Source organism: Anabas testudineus, chromosome 14, assembly GCF_900324465.2.
Source record: "Anabas testudineus chromosome 14, fAnaTes1.2, whole genome shotgun sequence".
In the NCBI taxonomy this organism is placed as follows: Eukaryota; Metazoa; Chordata; class Actinopteri; order Anabantiformes; family Anabantidae; genus Anabas; species Anabas testudineus.
Genome location: NC_046623.1, coordinates 8,023,878 through 8,043,937, shown reverse-complemented (window position 1 = coordinate 8,043,937; position 20,060 = coordinate 8,023,878). Strand labels below are relative to the sequence as shown.

Below are 20,060 nucleotides of genomic sequence, written 5' to 3'. Positions count from 1 at the left end.
GGACAGCTACATAGACTAACACAATGTAAATTAAGTGGTTTGATCTTGAATTGAAAGTAAAAGCACTGCAGCCTACAACTGTGGTTCTGTACTTACTATACACTGACAGAGCATATACCATTACCTAACACTATACTGTCTTATAATACTATACTACTGTGATAAAGACACTCAAATGCAATTTTACTTTTCTTCCTTTAATGGCAAAGTTCACAAGGGCATTTCTACATTAAATGGGTACATAAAAAAACTGCATAAAAAAACTGATATAGGATATAATAAGACATTCAATTCTTACTAAAAATAATTTCTGCACAAGTGGGTGACAGTTTTTGTAATGTCAAATATTATATATAAAAATGATATAATTTTATAATTGAATGTAACAAGTTCAAGTACTTTATAAATTTATTCTCATTTACATAAGGTCACTATGTTTTCCTGTGATGAAACACTCGCACCACTTATTCTTGACTCTTGTACATTTAAGCCACAACAGGATCCAACAGTTTACTGAACTACTTTAATTTCTCTAAACAGAATACATTAATCTATTTTAAGTATTTTAAAATGTACAATTTCACAAATATTCAAATTAAATTAAAATTATTGATGGTGTTGTCACCCTTTCCTTAACTCTAACTTGTAATACTATGACTGTACTATTGGCTAAAACTCTCAAGCACAAATACATAAGAAACTCTAAGACACATGTTGCACCTCTCTGAACAGATCAAAATATAACTGGTTTAAGCATTAATTACAACATGTACAAAACCGTGTGTGTAAAAATGAATACATTACTCACTAGGAAAATTGCAGGAAGAAATCCCTTAAACACTTCAGAGGTAACATATTTTGAGGTATGAGTGTTGATTTATTTGTTTGTATAGTTTGGACTGTGATATGTAAACTTAAATGTAAAGACAAACATACACAGAATCTGACATCACAGTAAAATCCTTACAATTCACTAAAAAACCTCCATGTACGAAACTGTAGGTTACAACTAAAGAAAATATTATGTATAAAATTAGAAGTCTGTGAGACCATCTAGGCACAGTGAATTGGCACACGTTCTTTTAAATGTACTTTGTAAAGTAGAAAACTCTTTGGTGCACAAAAACTACAGATGCTAAAAGGTACAAAGGAAGCAAGGCCTGCACTGTCTTAGCTAAACTTCAGAGACCAGCATCCTTTTGTTTTTGTCAGTTTAGTATCTCATCAGCCTTCCTACTTACTCCTAGTTCCTCCTGTCCTACACAGCTTAACACATTTTGTAAAATGTCCCTTTTTTAGAAAGTAGCTACAGCTTTCTAAAAATCTTTTCACCACCAAAAGATGGCGGTCACACTAATTGACATGTAATTTCAGAAATAGTTTTGTATAAATATAAGTATGGCAGAATTCCCTAAAGCCACAAAGGTTCATGTGATAACAGGGAGAGTTGGGAACGCTGACAGCAACAATCCTAATTACAAAGTCACAAAAACTTATGTTGGTAGGTTTTTCTAAGCAATTGCATTTTCCAAATAACTTATGATTGTTGCATGAAAAAAAAAACAGTTAATGTAACAGTGATCATCTACAAGAAGAACCCCTCCACATTCACTAAGACTGATATGCATTCAGTGAAGTAATACCCCTAATGTATCTGCAATTTCATTGTTCAGTATGAGTCTGATATTAAAAAATACAGTATGACAATAACATGTAACTCAAATACAGTATTTACATTGTACACAATATGGGCACACATATTTTACAAGTATACAAAGTACAAAGCAAGAATCCAACAGCTGCAATTAGAACAAATACATAAATAAATGTTATGTTATGTAACAACGTATGATTTATGAGTTAATTTCAGAGTGTGGCTCCTGTTCCGGTGTCTAATGACCTCCGTCAGTGAGCAGATATGGCTGGATTTGGATCTGAGTGCAGTAGTTTGACAGGACTGACTGTACCATGAATTGTCTTTAAATATAGGCCTATAAGTGTGTACACCAATCAGAATATTTCAGGATTTATTAGGGCTCGTTATGGTTATTTAATTTACTGTTTTAATTATGTTAACATGAATCACTATGCAAATGATACACTGGTTTATCTATTATTTAAACCTAATGATCTCGGCAGGTTAACACTCATGTAATCACTTGATCAATCTTTTGAATATTACCTTTAATGAGGATATAACTTAGAGTGGAAATGTTGTTATCTCACTGAATATGCATGTGTTGACACAAGATCAATCCAACACTTACTCATTTTACCAGATCTTATACATTTTCTTTCATGCACTCTGATATAGATTTCTTTCTTGTCATATACGTATCATGAATCAGTAACAATACACAAATATATACATATCTCGAGTTTGAGATCTGGACAGGTCTCACTTTTTCTCTTGAGCTATTGTATCAATATTTAGATCTAAAATAATAAACCTCATTTGATTATTCAATATACATAACTCAAGATTTATTATCAGATATTTATCTCATACTTTATGGACAGTGAGGGCAGTGACCACTTTGCATTTATATTTTTTGTCTTCACATGGTGAGGTGAAAAGTGATGCTGACTATACCTGTGTAGCGGTACGGAAAATCACCAGGGATAACAAACCTTTGAGGACGTTGTTTAAAGGATTTTTAAAGAATATTACTACCAGGCTAATTGTCTGTCTCACCTGTGTGCGATGAACTATGCATTCTAGCCTGACACCCAGCTGTGTGTGTTGGTCTTTACCCTCTGGGAAAACCCATGGGGTCCAGCTGCAGGGTCAAAATTAAAGTCCAGAGCCCCACCATCCATGAGAGTGTCGTGGAGGACAGACTCCATGTCACATTCAAACCTCTCAATGGACATGTTGTCCAGATCACTTGGCAGCCGCTCCTGATGATGACCATGTGGGTGAACTGAGTTAAGTTCCCTGTAGCCTTTGCTTCTGCTATAGCTTGTTGAAACTTCATTCATGTGTGCTGAGTGTCCCTGGGGCAGATGCATGCATGTCCTCAGGCTGGTTATTTGAGGAGAGGTGTCTGAGCGCCTCGTCAGTGGGATCATGTTACAGCTATTCAAGTCTCGTGAGGTTGAGGGACCCGGGCTACGTATAGCTTGTGGATTGACATGAGGAATTGGGTGACTCTGAGAAGGCTTTATCATTTTTACTCCATTATGACCTACCACATGGCTCTGGCTGCTGTATGTGGGCAGTAAGCAACCTCCCCTCCCAACCTGAGACACCAGTGTATCCCTTGAGGGCATCATGTCCCTGCTGGCATCTGCATCTGAGGTCAGCAACTCTTTGAGTAGGCCAGCAGGGCAGATATACTGGTTCTCATAAGCCCCAAAGCCCAGCTTAGTTTCTGGCAGTGCCTGCAAGGGTGCAGGGGAGAGAGAGTTCATCCTCATCTGGCTGTACATGCTCTTACGGTAGTCCTGCTGTGGGTGTGGTGTCAAGCCAGAGGAGCTGTAGGGACCGCTCTGAAGCATGGCAGAATTTGAGGAATGTGTGGAGTCAGAACCCAGCTGGGGGTTTTTAGGGGACAGCAGGTTCAAGTTATCCAGCAGACTCTCCATGACATTCTCTGAGCCATGTTGACCTATGGACCCAGTCACTTCAGATAGTCTGGGCAAGGTAGAGGTTATCTTTGCCCCAGATGCTCCAGGATACATTATGTGTCCATCAGACTCCCCCAGGTCATCCTGTTCAGAAGGAAAAGGCGAATGGTGACCACTCAGAGTGCTGGCGTTAGAGCTGGTGCGTGTCCTAAAGGAGCTCCAGGCTTCAAAGTCCTCATTATTGTGGGAGCTGGGGCTTCCCAGCCAGTTAGGGTAGTGGGAACTGGGGCTGGTTGAACCTCCTTCGACCTCTTCCTGTAGAGTCATCTGGATAGAGAAATTGTAACAACCTCAAACATGTTGCTGTAAACTAGACAAGTATATTATAAACATAAATGTACACCTAAATTACTCTTGGTTTAACAGAATCTTAAGAAAAATACATGGAACCTATATGTTGAAAATATATATAAAAGTTAATAGTATAGTATAATAGTATAGCATTAATGAAAGGAACTATACCTTTTTCTTTGTGGCCCTTCCTCTGCTCTTGGCATGTTTACTGTTGTTGTCCATGGAGGCAGCTCGGCGTCGAGGTGACTTTCCATTCTTTCCCCCCTCTGGGTTCAGCATCCACCAGGAACTTTTTCCTGTTCCCTCGTTCTGTATGCGCACAAAGCGACTGTGCAGGGAAAGGTTGTGTCTGATAGAGTTCTGGATTGACAAAGAGTGGATCATTTGTATGTTATCTGTGTACATAATCATTTTAATCACATACTTCATTGATTCCCTGGGAGAAATTGTTAGAAAGCTGCAAAAAAAAGTACATGACTCAGTTGTGTCTTGTGCAAGGACATCTCATCTCGACATGTGGCCAACTAGATGCATCAGATTACTACTAGGATGCCCAACAACACATTATGTTATAGAAATATTATACAAATAACACAGATATTCTGCTGCGAAAAGAAGCAACTGCTTGAACACCGCTTTCCAGTCAGATTTATATTAGGTGCTTTGCCTTGCAGGAGAAATGTCTGCCATTTCTCATGCAAAGTGGAAAAGAGGCTAAGTGTGATGTCATATCCAGCAGATGAACAGGAAGTATGCACGTGCCCATATCCTCCTCTAACAACATTATGCCTGTTAAGTGTTGTTCACTCCATCCTTATAGTCGCAAAACACACAAAACACACAGGTCACTTTGACACGATTGAGTGAGAGATGGACGGGACATGTGGTGTTATTTCACACTTAATGAACCTTTGTTCAGAACTGCCAACAGAGTACAGTATCTGTTACTGAGTATACTAACAAAAAGTAGATTAAATAGAACAGTTTTCTTAAATTTTTACTATTCAAGATTAATTTTCAGCTTTATTGGACAGTAGACGGTGGAGACACAGACAGGAAACATGCACGGCGTGCAACAAAGGCATGCAGCTGGACTTAAGCTGTGGTTGCTGCAGTACGTGTACGTACTGACATATGCAACTATTCAGCTACCAGTGTGCTCCTTCAGTCCTTTAGCTCTAGTTGCTTCGTTCACATATTTTTTTATTTCATTAATTATTTTAAGTATATGTTGTTGTCTTTTATCATATTGTAATTGCTCGCAGCTGCGCTATGAAAAGTTGTATATTAGTGTTTATTACAGTAGGTTAGTCATCCTATTTGCTCCTCACTGTATTTAATATTTCTATGTTTTCTGTGATTTCCACCAGGTTTTATCAGCACAGCCCTATCACACCCTTCCATCAGCAGCAACACTGCTTCACTAAAATAAAAATAAAAATACACAGCATAGAGAAAATGAAATTTTTTAAAACAAATTACATAAATTTATATGAAATACATATTTCTTTGGGTTTAACAAACTTGCACATGTTTTTGTGGTAATTCTCTGAGGAAGAAAACAAAGATAGTTGAGGAAAAGGAAAACAGCCACACCACCATACTGTACAGTCTTTGGAGAAGATCTGCCTAATATGCAGCTCAATGTAATGCTGGATGGAACGGACAATCAAACACCAAAAAACAACACAAGATGTGCTAGCTAAGGAGTTCCCCTCAATACCCATGTGAACCCAAAAGCAGCTCCCTGCAGTTAGTAAAGCCAGATGTCCCCAACCACAACATTCATTAGAGATGTACAAAGCAAGGAGATAAAGACACTCAAACAGAAACAATAGATAGATTGTGTGAGTGCGTCTGTGAAATGTTGGTCTTGGGTCAGGGTTTATTGATTGTTAATCAACAGATTATAATGCATACTCAGTCGTATTAATATGAGTGAATTATGTGTTTTTTAAATTAAGATTTATTACTTATTTATTAAGAATACAGATACATTCAAATAAAAAAAGTATACAGCTAAAGAACTATTAATGTGAATAGCTCCATAAAGTTAGTATAGAAATAAAAGTATTTTAGGTAACTGCATAGCAAGTCCAATTGAAAATAATTACAAAAGTAGAACAAAGTCAAATTAATTTAGAGGTGAAGCCTTGTCAATCCTGATCCTAAATGTGGAGCAGCAGACTGTGCATGAATGCGAAATCTTTACCAAAAAAGAAAGCAAGGGGGAGGTTACAGAGTTCAGTGTGAGGATGGGGAGGGTGACAGAGTGAGATGTTGTTGCTGGCAGAGTTGGGGTCAATAAGTTCACTGCGTGCTGAACACGAGCTGCTCAGCCGACGCTAACAGAGACATGCAGCTAAGCTGGACGGAGCAGCAACAGAAAGAGAGGAGGAGAAGCATTAGGTGTTAAGTGCTGGGTCCGTCCATCTGCTTTCTGACTCACCTTAACAGAACCCCGCCCCAAACAGCCCCCTCCTGAACCTGACTACTCCCATATCTTCCACTGATGTTTAAATAAAGCTTCCTGTGTCAGAGGACATCCTGCACATGCTTGTTAGAGAAGCTTTAAGGTGGAGTTGGTACATATTGCAAGGCCACAAAATGTTGAATCTGACTGTTTAATGTATTTAATGCATGATCTATGTGGCCTTTTTACATGATATTAATCAGCAACCGAAGACAGGAAATGAGTCATTAGTTGAGGACCTGAGATCTGTGCAGTGTGTTGCACAAACTCTGTCTGTAGACCAACTTTTATATCATTAACCAAACGACGTATCTTGCTCACGCATGGCTGAGACCACTGTTGATATGAAAATGTCTACAGCCTTTGATTAGTGCCCACAATAGATCATGAACTGCATGACTGGATCCTGGGAAAGGGGCATTCTCTGCTCGACCTTGGATAATCCTCGACTGAGACAGACCTAGCCTCAGCTGAAGCAGAACAAAAGACTTTCCCTGCCTCAATACTGCAGAGGATGCCCCATTCACACACTATTTCCCTGAAAGCCCAACCCAAATGTATTTATGTTTCATTTTTGCCCATGTATAATATCGCGTTGTTCTCGCCCTCTCGTTTAACAAGCTTTAAAGCAGTAAAATACATCACCTGTAGCTGCGTGCCAGCTCATCTGAGCACTACATCTATCTATATGATCTTCACTGACCTTTCTTGAGAGCCAGGGGAGTTCCCAGACACAGATTATGTGGGGCTGTAAGTGAAATAAATGTTAAAGGAAGAAGATCTATTGAGAGAGTAGAGCGATGATTCAACTCAAACTTGTACAAGAGTGAAGATGCATCACACACTGTGCATATCATTACAAAATACTGTAGCGTACGAGCTTTTAATGAAAGGTATGTGTTAAGGAAACACACCGCTCTATTTCCAATAAGGTTTCCTAACACTGCAAATGTATTTTGCTTCTTTCAGTTCACCCAGCGTGCTGTGAACACAGTGCAGCAGAAACCAGCTGTTGACCTGTTGCTTCCCAGCTCAGATATGCTTTGGTGGCAATTGTAAGATCTCGACATAGATTTTAGAAAGACCTCCACCAACCTTTATCTTCAAATGTACCCACTGATCTCTAAATGATCTGTGATCGGTATCATCAAGACGAACTGCTGCAACACGAAGTGACTCCTCCTCCAGGACTTCAAAACAATTGAAATGACACAGCTGCTGTTTCTTGTGTAATGAAGCATGGGGCTTGCAGTAACGGCCACAGGATAAGTAAACAAACAAGGCCCCATTGCAGTGGCAGGTGCTGCCACAGTGAAAGTGGCTCCCAACATTTTACATACAGCGACAGAAACAGCCACAGACAGGACAGAAGAGCTCCCCGGGGGACCAGCTGCTGGAGACCAGCTGCTACTCAAATCAGTAGCACGGTTTTATATCAATGATGAGGCTAGATAGTTAGTAATGGAGGACTGGAGGGAAGACACTTTAAATTTGCATTTACATAAAGTGGTCTCATGCAGCAAAATATTGAAGTGAGAGTATGTTAAGCTTCAGAGGGGAAAGAAGTCGTTCTTTAAGCAAACAACTGAAATGCTGAGCAAGAAAACAACCGATTCCTACCTGCAGCACACTCATGGACTTTGCAGCTACAGTCTTACTCGTTCTGCATATATTACATAGAGAATATATTTAATGTTTGCACACTTTACACATTACTCCACTGGGCTATGCGTAGCAGGCCACAGATCGAGGAAAACAAGATGTAAACAGAGTTTATTCAAATGTTCACCTGTGACAGGCCAAAACATGTTAGAGTATAATGAGCAAAGACTAATTTAGCAATATCAGTTACATAGAAATACTTTTGCATTGGCATTTATTGCTCTTGAGTTTAACTGTTCATTTGTAAGTGAAAGGAAAGTTACATACTAATATAGCGATGAGTCAGAAGTTATCTATTTTTTATATTTCTTACTTTTAATCAGAGCTTCTGACCTCAGCGATGGGTGCAACTGTCCTCAAAGCATTGTTTTTGAGCTGCTCCTGTCTTTTTTTAAACAAAGGTGGTAGAGAATGAGGAAACACACTGAACAATTGTACATAAATCAGAATCAAATTAACAGTGAAATAAGGAAGTATGTTTATCTCTTTGGTTGTCAGTAACCACAAAGAGTTCAGATGCTGCAAACTTCTTGATCAGTTAGTTGACTATGATCTACAGTATGTGTTGGCTGGGCTTATGTAGTAAATAAATGAATGTCTATTATATATTTATATTTAACAGACATTCATTCGATATTTGCGTATCCTACAATGTCAGGGCACAGATTGGTCTGTGGACTGACCACAGACTGGATGAAGTCCCTGAAACAAATCGCAGTATTAAAGATTATTTGTATTATTTATGTTCTAATGACATGCATAAAATAGATTTGTAGATGTCTGTCAATCAGTCAGAACTAGTTTCACTAGAGGTGAAATTGAATATTAAATATGCTAAATTTTACCATGTGTATCAAAGTGTACTTGAATCAAGACTAATGATTAGTATACTTGAAGCTGCTTTGTTTAACTAAAGTTGTACTACATGAATTTAAGTTGTAGTTAATATATACAAAACTACTTGTAAGTAATTAAAGTATATGAGGTGTAATATGACATGCTAAAGTTCAACAACTTAAAGTATACTTTGAACACAAGTATATGGATTTATATGTACTAGCACGTGTGGTTGACAAAGTGATTACTGAAATTCATGAGATGCACCAGATATATCAGAACAACCAGTGTGCTTTATTAGCACTCATATAAATCCAAACACACAAGAAATAAGGAAGAACACTGAGACCACTATTCATGGGACCCTCAGTCATGGTGAGTAATTAAATTAATGTAGTTCTTAACCACAAAGACTGACAGCACATCAAAGTAATCACACACAACATGACTAAAAACACTACTAAGTGAACAACTTGAAATTACACACAATAATAAGTAATGTACTAATGAAACATTTATGTGTATTGTATGTATAAATGTACTCATTTATTTTGTACTTTGAGTATGCATCTTAAAGTATACTTATTTTGCACCTGGGATAATATCACCACTACAGAGCAGTCACATATCTGGTGTACATAAGAGAATAAAACTTGCAGAGATTACAGTAAAAGGACAAGCCACTTCCTGGTAGTGACTTCCTGTGCAACCCTCCCCCCTTTCTCCTCTGACCCAGGAAGTGCAAGCAGTTGAAATAAGTGTGGGACCTGAGTTTTCTGTTACAGGGCGGTGAAAGAGGCGAGCCCTGCAGCTCAGCGTGGATATTGTGTCACCTCGTCGTGGCTGCAGACACAATGCGGGCTACTTCATTAACAGCGAGCATCAAAATGAGTGACCTACTTCTGCAATAGTTTCAAAGTGGGGCCATGAAAAGGAAGGGAGAGCTTCATCTGAGGAGTTCAGCCTTGAATAATCATAGTGGGAACAAATGAGAATGATGCTTCCAATTTTAAGCATCCCAACGTGGTATGGAGTTGATTGCATAATGCACACACACACACACACACACACACACACACACACACACACACACACACACACACACACACACACACACACACACACACACACACACACACAGCATCCCATTTAAATGACACTTCAATGGTCAGAAATACCACAGTGAACAGAAACTTGATCTCTAATCTTTCTCAGCCTCATATTTTACAGGATTGGGCAGTAATCTCAATCACTTTTGATCTTGCCTCTTTTTCTTCGCACCATATTTCTTTGCCTCCCTTGACACCCATTGCCTTTATATCTTGCGTAATGGATTGTGGAAAAACTTCTTTTTGTGAACATCATTTACAGAATAACTGCTATTCTGCACAGACAGGGTGGTAATGCAAAACATGACATGACTCCACTCAGCCACTCAGCTGACTTTTACTCTCTCTCCCTCCTTCCCTCAAGCCATGGTCGCTCTGCTTGAAAATCCCCTGCCCCAAGCCTCTCTTTCTTCATGGGGTTACATAAAGCTTTCAGTTAGCCTCTTAGGTTCAGTGCAAGCCTCCCTTTTCACCTTGTAATGTGTCCCCAAACACAGTTCATAGATCAATATTTAAAAGCCTATTTTATAATGATTCATTTTAGAATTATAAGAAGAAGTCCAACTAAAACCTTTCTACTCCTATAGTGTCTTTTTAGAGGCTCTGTGAGGCTGAGCATAACAAGCACACAAATGAGACGGATGTCTCAGTTAACCCACATTAATTAAAAACCTGAAATATAATAATACAAATTTAAACTAATAACACTATCACTTGTAAATATTACATACATTATCTTACTCAACCTTGGCTGCAGGACAGTTTGCATTTTACCTGCCCTGCAGTTCCACTATTGAGCACCTTTCCACTGAGGAGCTCATCCTGACTATATACTGTAAGGGTTGTCTGTCACTACAGTCATCATACGGTAAAAGCACAAGCAACAGGCTCCTGCATTGTCATATAGTGCTGATAAACAGGCAGCCATTACACACATGGCTGCAGACTGCCACCAACACTTTCCATCCGTTCATTAAGTACAATGCACAGATGCTGAAATTACCTTAGAATTTTGTACCACTACAAACAGTGGCTTTTACAAACTTCATAACCTTTCTTCCTTTCTTGTAATTTCCCTGTTTCATCAGATCTCTGCACCAGTTGAACTCTGGGGGTGCTACTTCCTGTTCCATTATTAAAGGTCACAGTTCACTGAGAAAAACAGTGGCAACCAGTAAGATGGTAAAGCACCTTGCATGCTGCACATTGACACTCATATACCCACTAATATCCCAAGGGAGCTAGTCCTCCCAGCTGCCAGGGGCCCTCTCTTGCGACAAAGGCATTACCATCACTACGCTGTCACACAAGATTTGGAGGGAAAACAAAAAAGGGAGACAGGAAACTCTAGTGGCAGCAGCATCGCCTCCATCCTGCTCTCCACCCAGCTTCAGTTTTCTAGGTGGAGCCATATAATTACTGAGGTTCAAACCCTACGCCCTCCGCCCACCATGAGGTCTCTGGCTTCTCTCTATCTGTCATTACAATCAGGGACACTCACACATGTGGGCTCTAAAGTCAACACATAAACCAGTACACAGCCACAAATCATAATAAATCAGACTGATGCTTTTTGTATAGCATGTGGATGAGTGGAAGTGGAATAAAACGACTTCACGTGAAATTAAATGCACAAACATGATCCATACATGGTCCTTCCTTTTGATAACTCCTTTTTTTCCAGTCCTGACCCTCGTGTTTTGCAGGGCGGAGATGTTAACACATGGCACTGTTTTCCATCCACTCAGTAGGAAATGCATCATAGTTCATTGTGGGAGGGGGGACTGCCATGTTTTTTTAACAGGAAAGTGTAAAAATAACTATTAGCTGGTGGTTCCAAGGCCCGGCGAGCATCCAACACTTGGGAATGCAGACTCCGAGGTAGAGATGTGTCAATTTGGATAAAAAGCATGTTTTGCTTTTTTATTAGGTAACATTCGCTTACCGGAATATAAATGAAATATGAAATTCAAGGACATGTATATAACGCTGATGTTGGTTCATGATTATTGCTCCACGTACATCCCACTGCTGCACTTCAAAGTTACTGGAGGACTTCAATCAACACATTTTTCTCCTATCTTAGATCACTCAGATTCTGAGCAACATATCTTATTTTTTAGCTATAACTTTAAAAGAGGGCATGTTGCATTTTATGTAATAACACTAATACAATGCTGTTGTCACTACAGGTCACTTAATCCTGGCCAGCATTATATGAGCTTTTTAAACTCTCATGAACTACCACGCCTTCTGTCACATTCCCAGTTTGAGACAAGGTCACAGAGGCCAGGATCACATGGGCGGCAATACTTCAAGCTAAATCACAGGATGGAAAACTATCCATGTTACAGGTATGCAGACAGTACTTCAGACAGACAAAGTCAACAGCAACTGCAAAACAAAAAAAAAATCTGGGGATGTGCAAATCTTAATGATCAGTAATCAGTTCCATATGCTGCCCTACAATCACCTCTGAATTGCTCTGTAAGTGCTGCACTGTGAAGACACTCTCTACACCGGGGCTTAAAATAGTGTTATTAAAACTTGGCCTAACTAAAACTACCAAAACATTTTCAACCCTCTGAAGTCTCAAACTTCACTTGAACACACAAACACCCTCAGAAAAGAGAGGGGCCACAAAAGGATGTGATAGGATAAAGCGCAGCAATCCCTTTCTCCAAGCCACAGCATCCGCTGAGGAAACTCTAGAAGACAGGCACACAAAGATATGAACACAAAGCTCAGGAATGGAGGATGTTTGACGTCGTTCCCCAGCATCCCCCTCTCCCAGCCCCTTCCCCTCCGACACACTCCCCAACACTGATTGAGCTGTTTATGTCACCTCCTGTTATTGTCGGGGGAGCTCCAAACAGTTTACTTCACGCAGCTTCCCTGGCAAGAATGTGTTTGCACTCACGCCAGGCAGTGCACTTAGTATTTAAGAAAATGTTTTTAATCAAATGCAAAAAAAGACTAAGACAAGGGAGAAACAGAGGTATAGCAGAGCTAAAGTCATAATACTAGCTGATGAGGCTTTTCGTGTGGGGGTGTTAAACAATGGAAACTATATTTGATTGAGGTTCACAAAGGCATTTCCTGACATAACTTTGAAATTACGTCTGAAAAGAATGCAGTGGTTACAGGAAAGACCTTTAAAGCTGAAATAAGAAGTTGACTCAGATTTTTACTACTTCGTCTACTTTGGGCTCATCTTTGACTTTCTCTGACTGATTTGATCCTCTATTGATTTCTGTTAATAACTCAGTTATTTCACCTCACATTACACCGTAAAGACCTGGATGAACATTTTTGTGCAAGCCTTAGGCAAATGCTTTTCCAATGTGTCCTTTGTACTAAACATTTCCATACCAGGAAGCACAGTTTTCAAAATTCAGCACTATACCCAGTTTTCCATGGTTATGGAAATACTGCAGACCATGAGTCAGTATGATTTGTGGTCGTACTAGAAATACAGTTGCAACAGAGGTTTGTTTGTGAATGAGAAAAGCAGTTTCTTTAATCTGTGTTGATTTCTGCACATCATTATCCTGCTTTCAACCATTCCTCAGTCAAGCCTTGTTCTTAAGTCCTTAGTTGACAGCTATATAATAAAGCTAAAAAGTTATACTCTCAGCATTCTCTATACCAAATGTGTTACCAGACACTATTTTTGCTCTGTGTTCTACTTCGGGGCTGCATAAAGAGAAATATTCTCAGTCAGACGTGTGGTTACAGTCACACATGGTGCCTGGTTCTCTGCTGCTTTAGAACTGTTATTTCCTCACTGACACAGCAGAGAGATGCCTGCTGCCCCTGACAGAGGAAACCAATCGAAAACAGTAAAGGTTACTGAGGGTGGCAAAGTTCACCACCCAAATTTAAGACTACTGTAAAATACTTTCGAAAAAGTGTTTGTTTCCATTTGTTCATTATTTCTGGATGACCATTGCTACTACTGAATGTATGCTCAACACTGGCCTGAAATAAATATTTAGACATTAATAAGTGTAAGTCTGTGCAAACCTTTACTGGACAAAGCAGTGACAATTAAGATGTAGTGCTTACGTTAAGAGACGGGGTGGGATCAAAAGATCAGCTCACACCTAACAACATACAGCTCAGAAAAGTGCTGATGCTCTCTCTCTCTCTCTGGGTTAAATGTTAACCCAGGGTTAAATGTTGGACTGACCACATCACAGTGAGTGATGTCACTCTGGGTTTTTTTTACCGTTGGTAGCTGATAGAAAACAACTCTCAACCAGGCAGGGAGAAAATTATGCAGGTGTCACCAACAACAAATGGTCCTCACCCTTCATTGATGCTTTTACTTTTTTTTTTTTCATACTGCTGCATGTACAAAAATGTCTTTTAATTCTTATATTTCCTATGATAAAACTATAAAGTTAATGTATGTAATAAAGTAAACCAGTGTTTAAACTGCTGTGTTGAGAGTTGAGAGTGATTTAAGTTAACAGATAAATCTGCATTCACCTCAAAGGACTCATCAGTTTTACACTCTAGTCCAAACAGTGGGCTACATACTGTATGTGCAGTCACACACTAACGAAGATCTGTCTGCATGTAGTCACTCTGTGGACATTAGAGCAGATCAAGATTCACTACATGGATATTTTGAACAGTGCTGTGCAGATGTGCTGCTAATTCCACTGAATGGTGCACTGTATATAAAATATACAGTAGGAGTCATTTATTATTTTCTATAAAAATCAGTTGGGTGCTTCTTGCACCATTTTTAACAGTAATAGTCTATTCTCTGTTTTTAATATTATGGGTTTTCTGTTTGTTTTTATATTAGATTCAACCCTAACTAAGCTCACACTCAGTGGAAACTCACCTTCCAGCCCGCGGAGCTGTTACTGTCTCCTTTATCCTTGAAATAAGGCACACTCTTCACCATCCAGTCGTAAATCTGAGACAGGGTCAGCCTCTTCTCAGGTGAGCTGTCTATCGCCTTGGTGATCAGGTCTGCGTACGACATGTTGCCCCAGGCGTTGCGACGGGACGAGCTGCTCTTCCTCTGGACGGAGCTGCCCAAGGGCGCGACACCGGGAGGAGGCACCTGTTGCTGAGGAGCCAGCTGCGGAGCCGGGAGCTGCTGCTGCTGCTGCTGCTGCTGCTGCTGCTGCTGCTGCTGCAGATGGTGACGGTGGTGGAGGTGGTGGTGGTGATGCAGATGCACACAGTTTTCCTCTCGACACTGAAAATCATTGCAGGTCACCGGAGGTTTCTGCTCTGCGTACTCTTCATAGTCCTCCTCCAGCAGACCGAGGTTACTTATGAACTCGGTGTTTCCTCCCTGCTCCTGCTGCACCGATGGTGCCGGCGACGAGGTGTTGGAGCTGGACGGGTCGATGAACTCCGGCCGGGGAAGCGGCCAGGTGCAGGACCGGGGGCGAGAGAGAGGCTCAAAGTCCGGGTCTATCTCGACCGGCTGAGTCGGTGGTGGCGGTACCTGAGCCATGACAGAGTCAAATCGGAGTCCAATGTTGCATAGACACTCACATAAAAAAAAAAGATATTAATTAGCCTGCTGACAAAAAAATAAATCACACAGGAGGAAAAAAAAACTCAAATAAAATGTGTCAAATTCCAACAGCCTATTAAAACAGACAGTGTAGACAGTGGAGGTTTGTAATAGAAGAGTCAGGGAAGTGCTCCGTTCAAGACCTTCAGAGTTCACACCATCCTGCACAGAGGAGCTGCAACTCTCCAGTCGGCAGCTTAGTCCGTGTAAAAGAGCCTGGTGGTGCCTTCACGGCCCTCGCACAGCCTCCGTCTTCGAAGTTCTACAGCTTTTTCGTTCAAATGGCTCCTGTTTGAACTAAAAAAAAAAAAATTATTATATATGCGATGTATTCGTATAAAATTTTGCAATAATTAGGCCCAGTACGGTCAGCACTCATGAGTTTCATCTCAAGTGGCCAACTTTGTGCTGTCTGAACCCACCTCATCACTTTGTGGCGGCACCTGAACACACCATAAAGGCAGCTGAACACAGACAGCTTGAACCTGTGCATCAGGTACAGAAAAGCCTACTTTGTCCTTTACTGTTCACAGGTTCAGAATAATGACGTGTTTTTATTGTGTGCTTGGGTTTTTCCCACCGTATTTCACCCATTTAATAACAAGGTTGGTTGATCATGTTCACTTTTGTCACACAAGTCAACACCCTGACTTCAACTGTTGACAAATCCTCATTTTATCTGTAGCGCCATCTAGTGGGGCTTTGTTGCCTGTATGTGACCTTATTGAGCAGAACAGTGTCTTTCCACACAAACACACTTAACTTCATACAGTGTACATAGAAGTAAGGAAGTGTTGCTGACATCTTATCATGCCAATCACTAGTGTGTTTAAGGAAAAGTGAACAAAATGTGGAAATGAGGTACTTTCAAATGTCAACCTCTCATTTTCCACACTTTCACAGACAATAGATGGCTGAGGGTGTTTTTAGACCAAAAGGAATTTGTGTGGTACATTGTTAACATGTTTTTTTTTTTAACTTTTAAAGCACTTCCCTTCCAGGGGGCACAAGGTTCAAGGTCTAACGACACTGCTACTGTAAACCTGAGCCGAGCTCCTGGATGCTGCACACCAGTTACATTTTTTTTTAAAGCCTGCCTGGGAAAACATCATTAATCATGACCACAGGTGTTTGTATGAACTCTGACACTAAAATAATACAAAATGTTATCATCTACCTTTTTTTTTTTTTTTAAACAATCCATTCACTGTAATGTAACACAAGCTTAATACAAAACAAAACCTTTTCTATCAGAGTTTAATCACGTCAACCATCGCAAATCACCTTGATAACTGGAAGAAAATTCAATAACAAATCCATGACTGTCATTTTTGCTGTCTTACATTATTCGAATACTTTGTACAAATGAGCAACATTTCACTTTTGTCCTGCAATTTTCCCCATCATACAATAAACAGACTTTATGCCAGTCCTCTCCTGGAGGAGTCAAGAATCAAAACCAAGTTTTTACTTTAATCTGTTTAAATATACAGGTAAAAGTCATGACTGCAAAGCCTTGCTGAGAAAACCTCACTTTTATATCACCACAAATGTTGAAAAGATATTTATTAGTGTGACGTTTAGTTGAGGAAAACATCAGCATCCTTGAGGACATCTTGCTTTTGGTGGAAGTAGTCTCTGAACCAGGAAATGTGCTCCTTTTTCTGCTGCACTGTCAGGTAGGGGTTTCTGGACAGACCAGCCGCCACAAGTTCCATAAAGTGACGCACTGGTCCCTCACTGGCGAAGCCCTCCTCCAAGTGTTTGTGTAAGAAGATGTGCTCATGGAATGGCACGTTGGCTTCCTCTTCGAGGCCTAACAGAACAAGATGACTGTCATTGTGCCCCACTGTGGCCAAACAGTTTTTCTTTTGTCTACATATTCAACTCAAAGACTGCAGTCATTACTCACCAGCTTCATTATTGATCGGGTACTGCCACATTTTCCCCTCTCTGGTCCACTGTATCATTTCGTCAAACCCATTGCGTGGCATTTGATTGGTAGACAGAGACAGGCGATTGGCGAAGTCCATGTCCCATAGTGTTGGTCGTGCTAGAAAAAATTTGATCAGTATTATGAACAGGGTTAAAGCCACCAATATATTGCAATGTGTCACATAAAATTTGATGTAAGAGATCACAATAAGTTCTGTTCCCTTCACAACAGTGTGATGCGGTAAAATATATTATTACCAACTGCTGGCTCGACTCCATCTTGATCAGTGGTGGGTAAGAAGATGTTAAGTTTTCTCCCTGTGAACAAATTCCACCTGAAAAATAAATACACTTATTACACACACAGCCCATGTCCGAAACATGTGAGTAAAGACGTGATGAAATATTTACCTTTTACGAACACCGTCTAGTTCAGCAGTGATTCCTCTCTCATGTGTATACCCGCGCCCATCTTCATCAGACCAGATTTGATTATCCAAGCGAGGCTTCTGTCGGCTGTTATGCTTTCCTAATTTCATGTCGGCAATAATTTTTCTGAGAAAATATTGTTGAATTCATGTTTATTACATGTTTATAAGACAAACAGTAATTCCAGTAATGTTAATATTGTTGACATACAGTATATTTTAGACTCCAGCTTACATACCCTAAGTCCTTCATGTCTCCTTTCTTTTGAGCCTCAGTGACGGCCTCATGCTGCCTCAGCTGCCTAAGCAGCTCAGACTTGGCCTGAGTGTGGTTAGGCAGAGTGGAGGCAGCAGCAGATGCAGCTGCGACTAGTTGAGGATTCAGCATTGAACTAAAAAAAACACAGTGCAGAGACCAGTGGGACTTAGATTTCCAATATCCTTATCCATGCTAGTCACAGTATAAAATAAGTGACATATTTCACTAGGCACAAGCTACAAGTCAACCCTGCCCTCTCACCTCTGTGATGAAGTCGCCACTGTAGCCTCCTGAAACATACTGATGGTACTCTGCATATCTGCTGGCTTTGACTTGTGATTAGACTTATCATCTTGCTTCACTTTCAAGTTTTTGAGCTTTCTTTTGTTTGTAACTTCCACCTTCATGGCTCCAAGTAGTTTAAGGAGATTCTCCTTTCCACTCTTGGATTCATCTGTCTTTACTTGTTCAGGTTTTTCCTCAGTATTTTTAACTTTAACTTCCAATTGCTGATCTGTAGTACTTCCAACTTCTGTCTTCAACGGTGCTGGCTCCTCCCTTTGTTCAGCCACCATGGAGACTTTGCCGTCATCCTCAGCTTTCTGTGAAACCAACGCTGGAGTTTCCTTTGGATCAGTCACTTTATCTGCATTTGTTTTCTCACTGGGATTAGAAGGGACAGCCTCACAGAGACTGACGGGACTAGTACTTAAAGCTTTGATTCCACATCCTTTGTTAAACCTTTAAGAGCAAAGCAGAATATATCATCACAGAGGTCTGAAGGGGAAGGAACCACAGGGGTCTGAGCAATATTATTACAATATTCACTATAAAGCAATGGAATTTAGGATAATTATATTCTGATATTCTTTGTCACATACTCACTTTTACTTTGACTTTTCAAATTGTCATTTATCTTTTTGATTAATCAATTCATTGTTGTTTATAAAATCCTAAAACATATATAATGGTACCCAAACTCTTCAAATGTTTTGCTTTGTTTGATTTATAATTTAAAATAAAAAGACCACTCTCCTTATTACTATTTGTGACAAATAAAAGGATCAAATCATCTGACTAGTTAGAAACTGCAAATATTTCACATATCTGTTTAGAATAATGACTGACACTAATATCTGATTATGAAAGTAGTTATTCATTAATCGACCAGTTGCTGTAGATCTATTCCTGATTTACAGTACATGTTAACACCCAGAGAACTCTTGAGCATGTACACTATAAAAACATATTTTGTGAGGCATTGTGGTGATTAGAGTGACACTCTTCTTAAGATTAAATTAATCAGTTGTTACTATTAAAACGACCTGCCAGTGGTCTACCTGCACTGCTCATGAAGATGTCAATCAAGATATCCGCAGACTAGTTAAGCTAATAGCTAGCTCTACCTGCTTCAGCGTTTATGCAAATAAAAAAAACGTCGATCTATCGATAATTTATATTACTATCAATGTACAGGTGTCGTATGTTTTTCGTTAAACCAGAAAGCTGTTGTTCATTAAGTGAGTTTCATGATGTCTCCATCCGTTCAGTCATAGACACAACTTACCTTAAAACTGGAGCTGCAGACTTGTCACATTTACCTGGTAACACAAACGCCTCGTAGACACAGCCCGAACAATTTCGAGCGTTATGCACGGACCGCAATAAAAATCTGTACATGTTTGTTTCTTGCAATGTCCTTCCACGTTCCTGACGTTTGTCTCCTTTGCTACACAATAATGTTACCCCCGTAAACACGAGGGTGACTTTAGTTCCTGGCACCAGGGGTGGCGACGATATTCACAGTAGCGACATTCAATTAAGTAATAGGTCGACAAGGTAATCGTGACACTGGCGTGACGTGACGGTATGCTATTTAAAACGC

General features: G+C 40.0%; 2 protein-coding genes across 2 annotated transcripts; both read right to left on the bottom strand.

Annotated features, from left to right (window-relative positions):
• Nucleotides 1–208: 208 nt before the first annotated feature.
• On the bottom strand, nt 209–15,760 carry LOC113170609 (forkhead box protein O1-A-like). The gene is made up of 3 exons (XM_026372761.1): nt 14,864–15,760; nt 4,093–4,284; nt 209–3,897 (listed from the first exon to the last, which is right to left on the bottom strand). Exons 1-3 carry the CDS (start codon nt 15,488–15,490, stop codon nt 2,719–2,721), a joined length of 1,998 nt encoding a protein of 665 aa, XP_026228546.1. The 5' UTR covers nt 15,491–15,760; the 3' UTR covers nt 209–2,718.
• Nucleotides 15,761–16,793: 1,033 nt separating this feature from the next.
• On the bottom strand, nt 16,794–19,925 carry mrps31 (mitochondrial ribosomal protein S31). The gene is made up of 7 exons (XM_026372686.1): nt 19,743–19,925; nt 18,437–18,916; nt 18,156–18,308; nt 17,900–18,043; nt 17,747–17,823; nt 17,466–17,606; nt 16,794–17,369 (listed from the first exon to the last, which is right to left on the bottom strand). The coding sequence occupies exons 1-7, from the start codon at nt 19,853–19,855 to the stop codon at nt 17,134–17,136; spliced, it is 1,344 nt and encodes a 447-aa protein (XP_026228471.1). The 5' UTR covers nt 19,856–19,925; the 3' UTR covers nt 16,794–17,133.
• Between the last annotated feature and the right edge of the window lie 135 nt (nt 19,926–20,060).

What these genes read in the sequence shown, in the direction of transcription:
- LOC113170609 (XM_026372761.1), bottom strand. Translation starts at nt 15,490, where the DNA reads ATGGCTCAGGTACCGCCACCACCGACTCAGCCGGTCGAGATAGACCCG. An exon ending in ACAGCTCCGCGGGCTGGAAG is followed by an intron (nt 4,285 to 14,863) that starts GTGAGTTTCCAC and finishes TTGTCAATCCAG; the next exon opens with AACTCTATCAGACACAACCT. An exon ending in GAAGGGCCACAAAGAAAAAG is followed by an intron (nt 3,898 to 4,092) that starts GTATAGTTCCTT and finishes TTCTCTATCCAG; the next exon opens with ATGACTCTACAGGAAGAGGT.
- mrps31 (XM_026372686.1), bottom strand. Translation starts at nt 19,855, where the DNA reads ATGTACAGATTTTTATTGCGGTCCGTGCATAACGCTCGAAATTGTTCG. An exon ending in TGGAGTCGAGCCAGCAGTTG is followed by an intron (nt 17,607 to 17,746) that starts GTAATAATATAT and finishes AATTTTTTCTAG; the next exon opens with CACGACCAACACTATGGGAC. An exon ending in CCCGATCAATAATGAAGCTG is followed by an intron (nt 17,370 to 17,465) that starts GTGAGTAATGAC and finishes TTGTTCTGTTAG; the next exon opens with GCCTCGAAGAGGAAGCCAAC.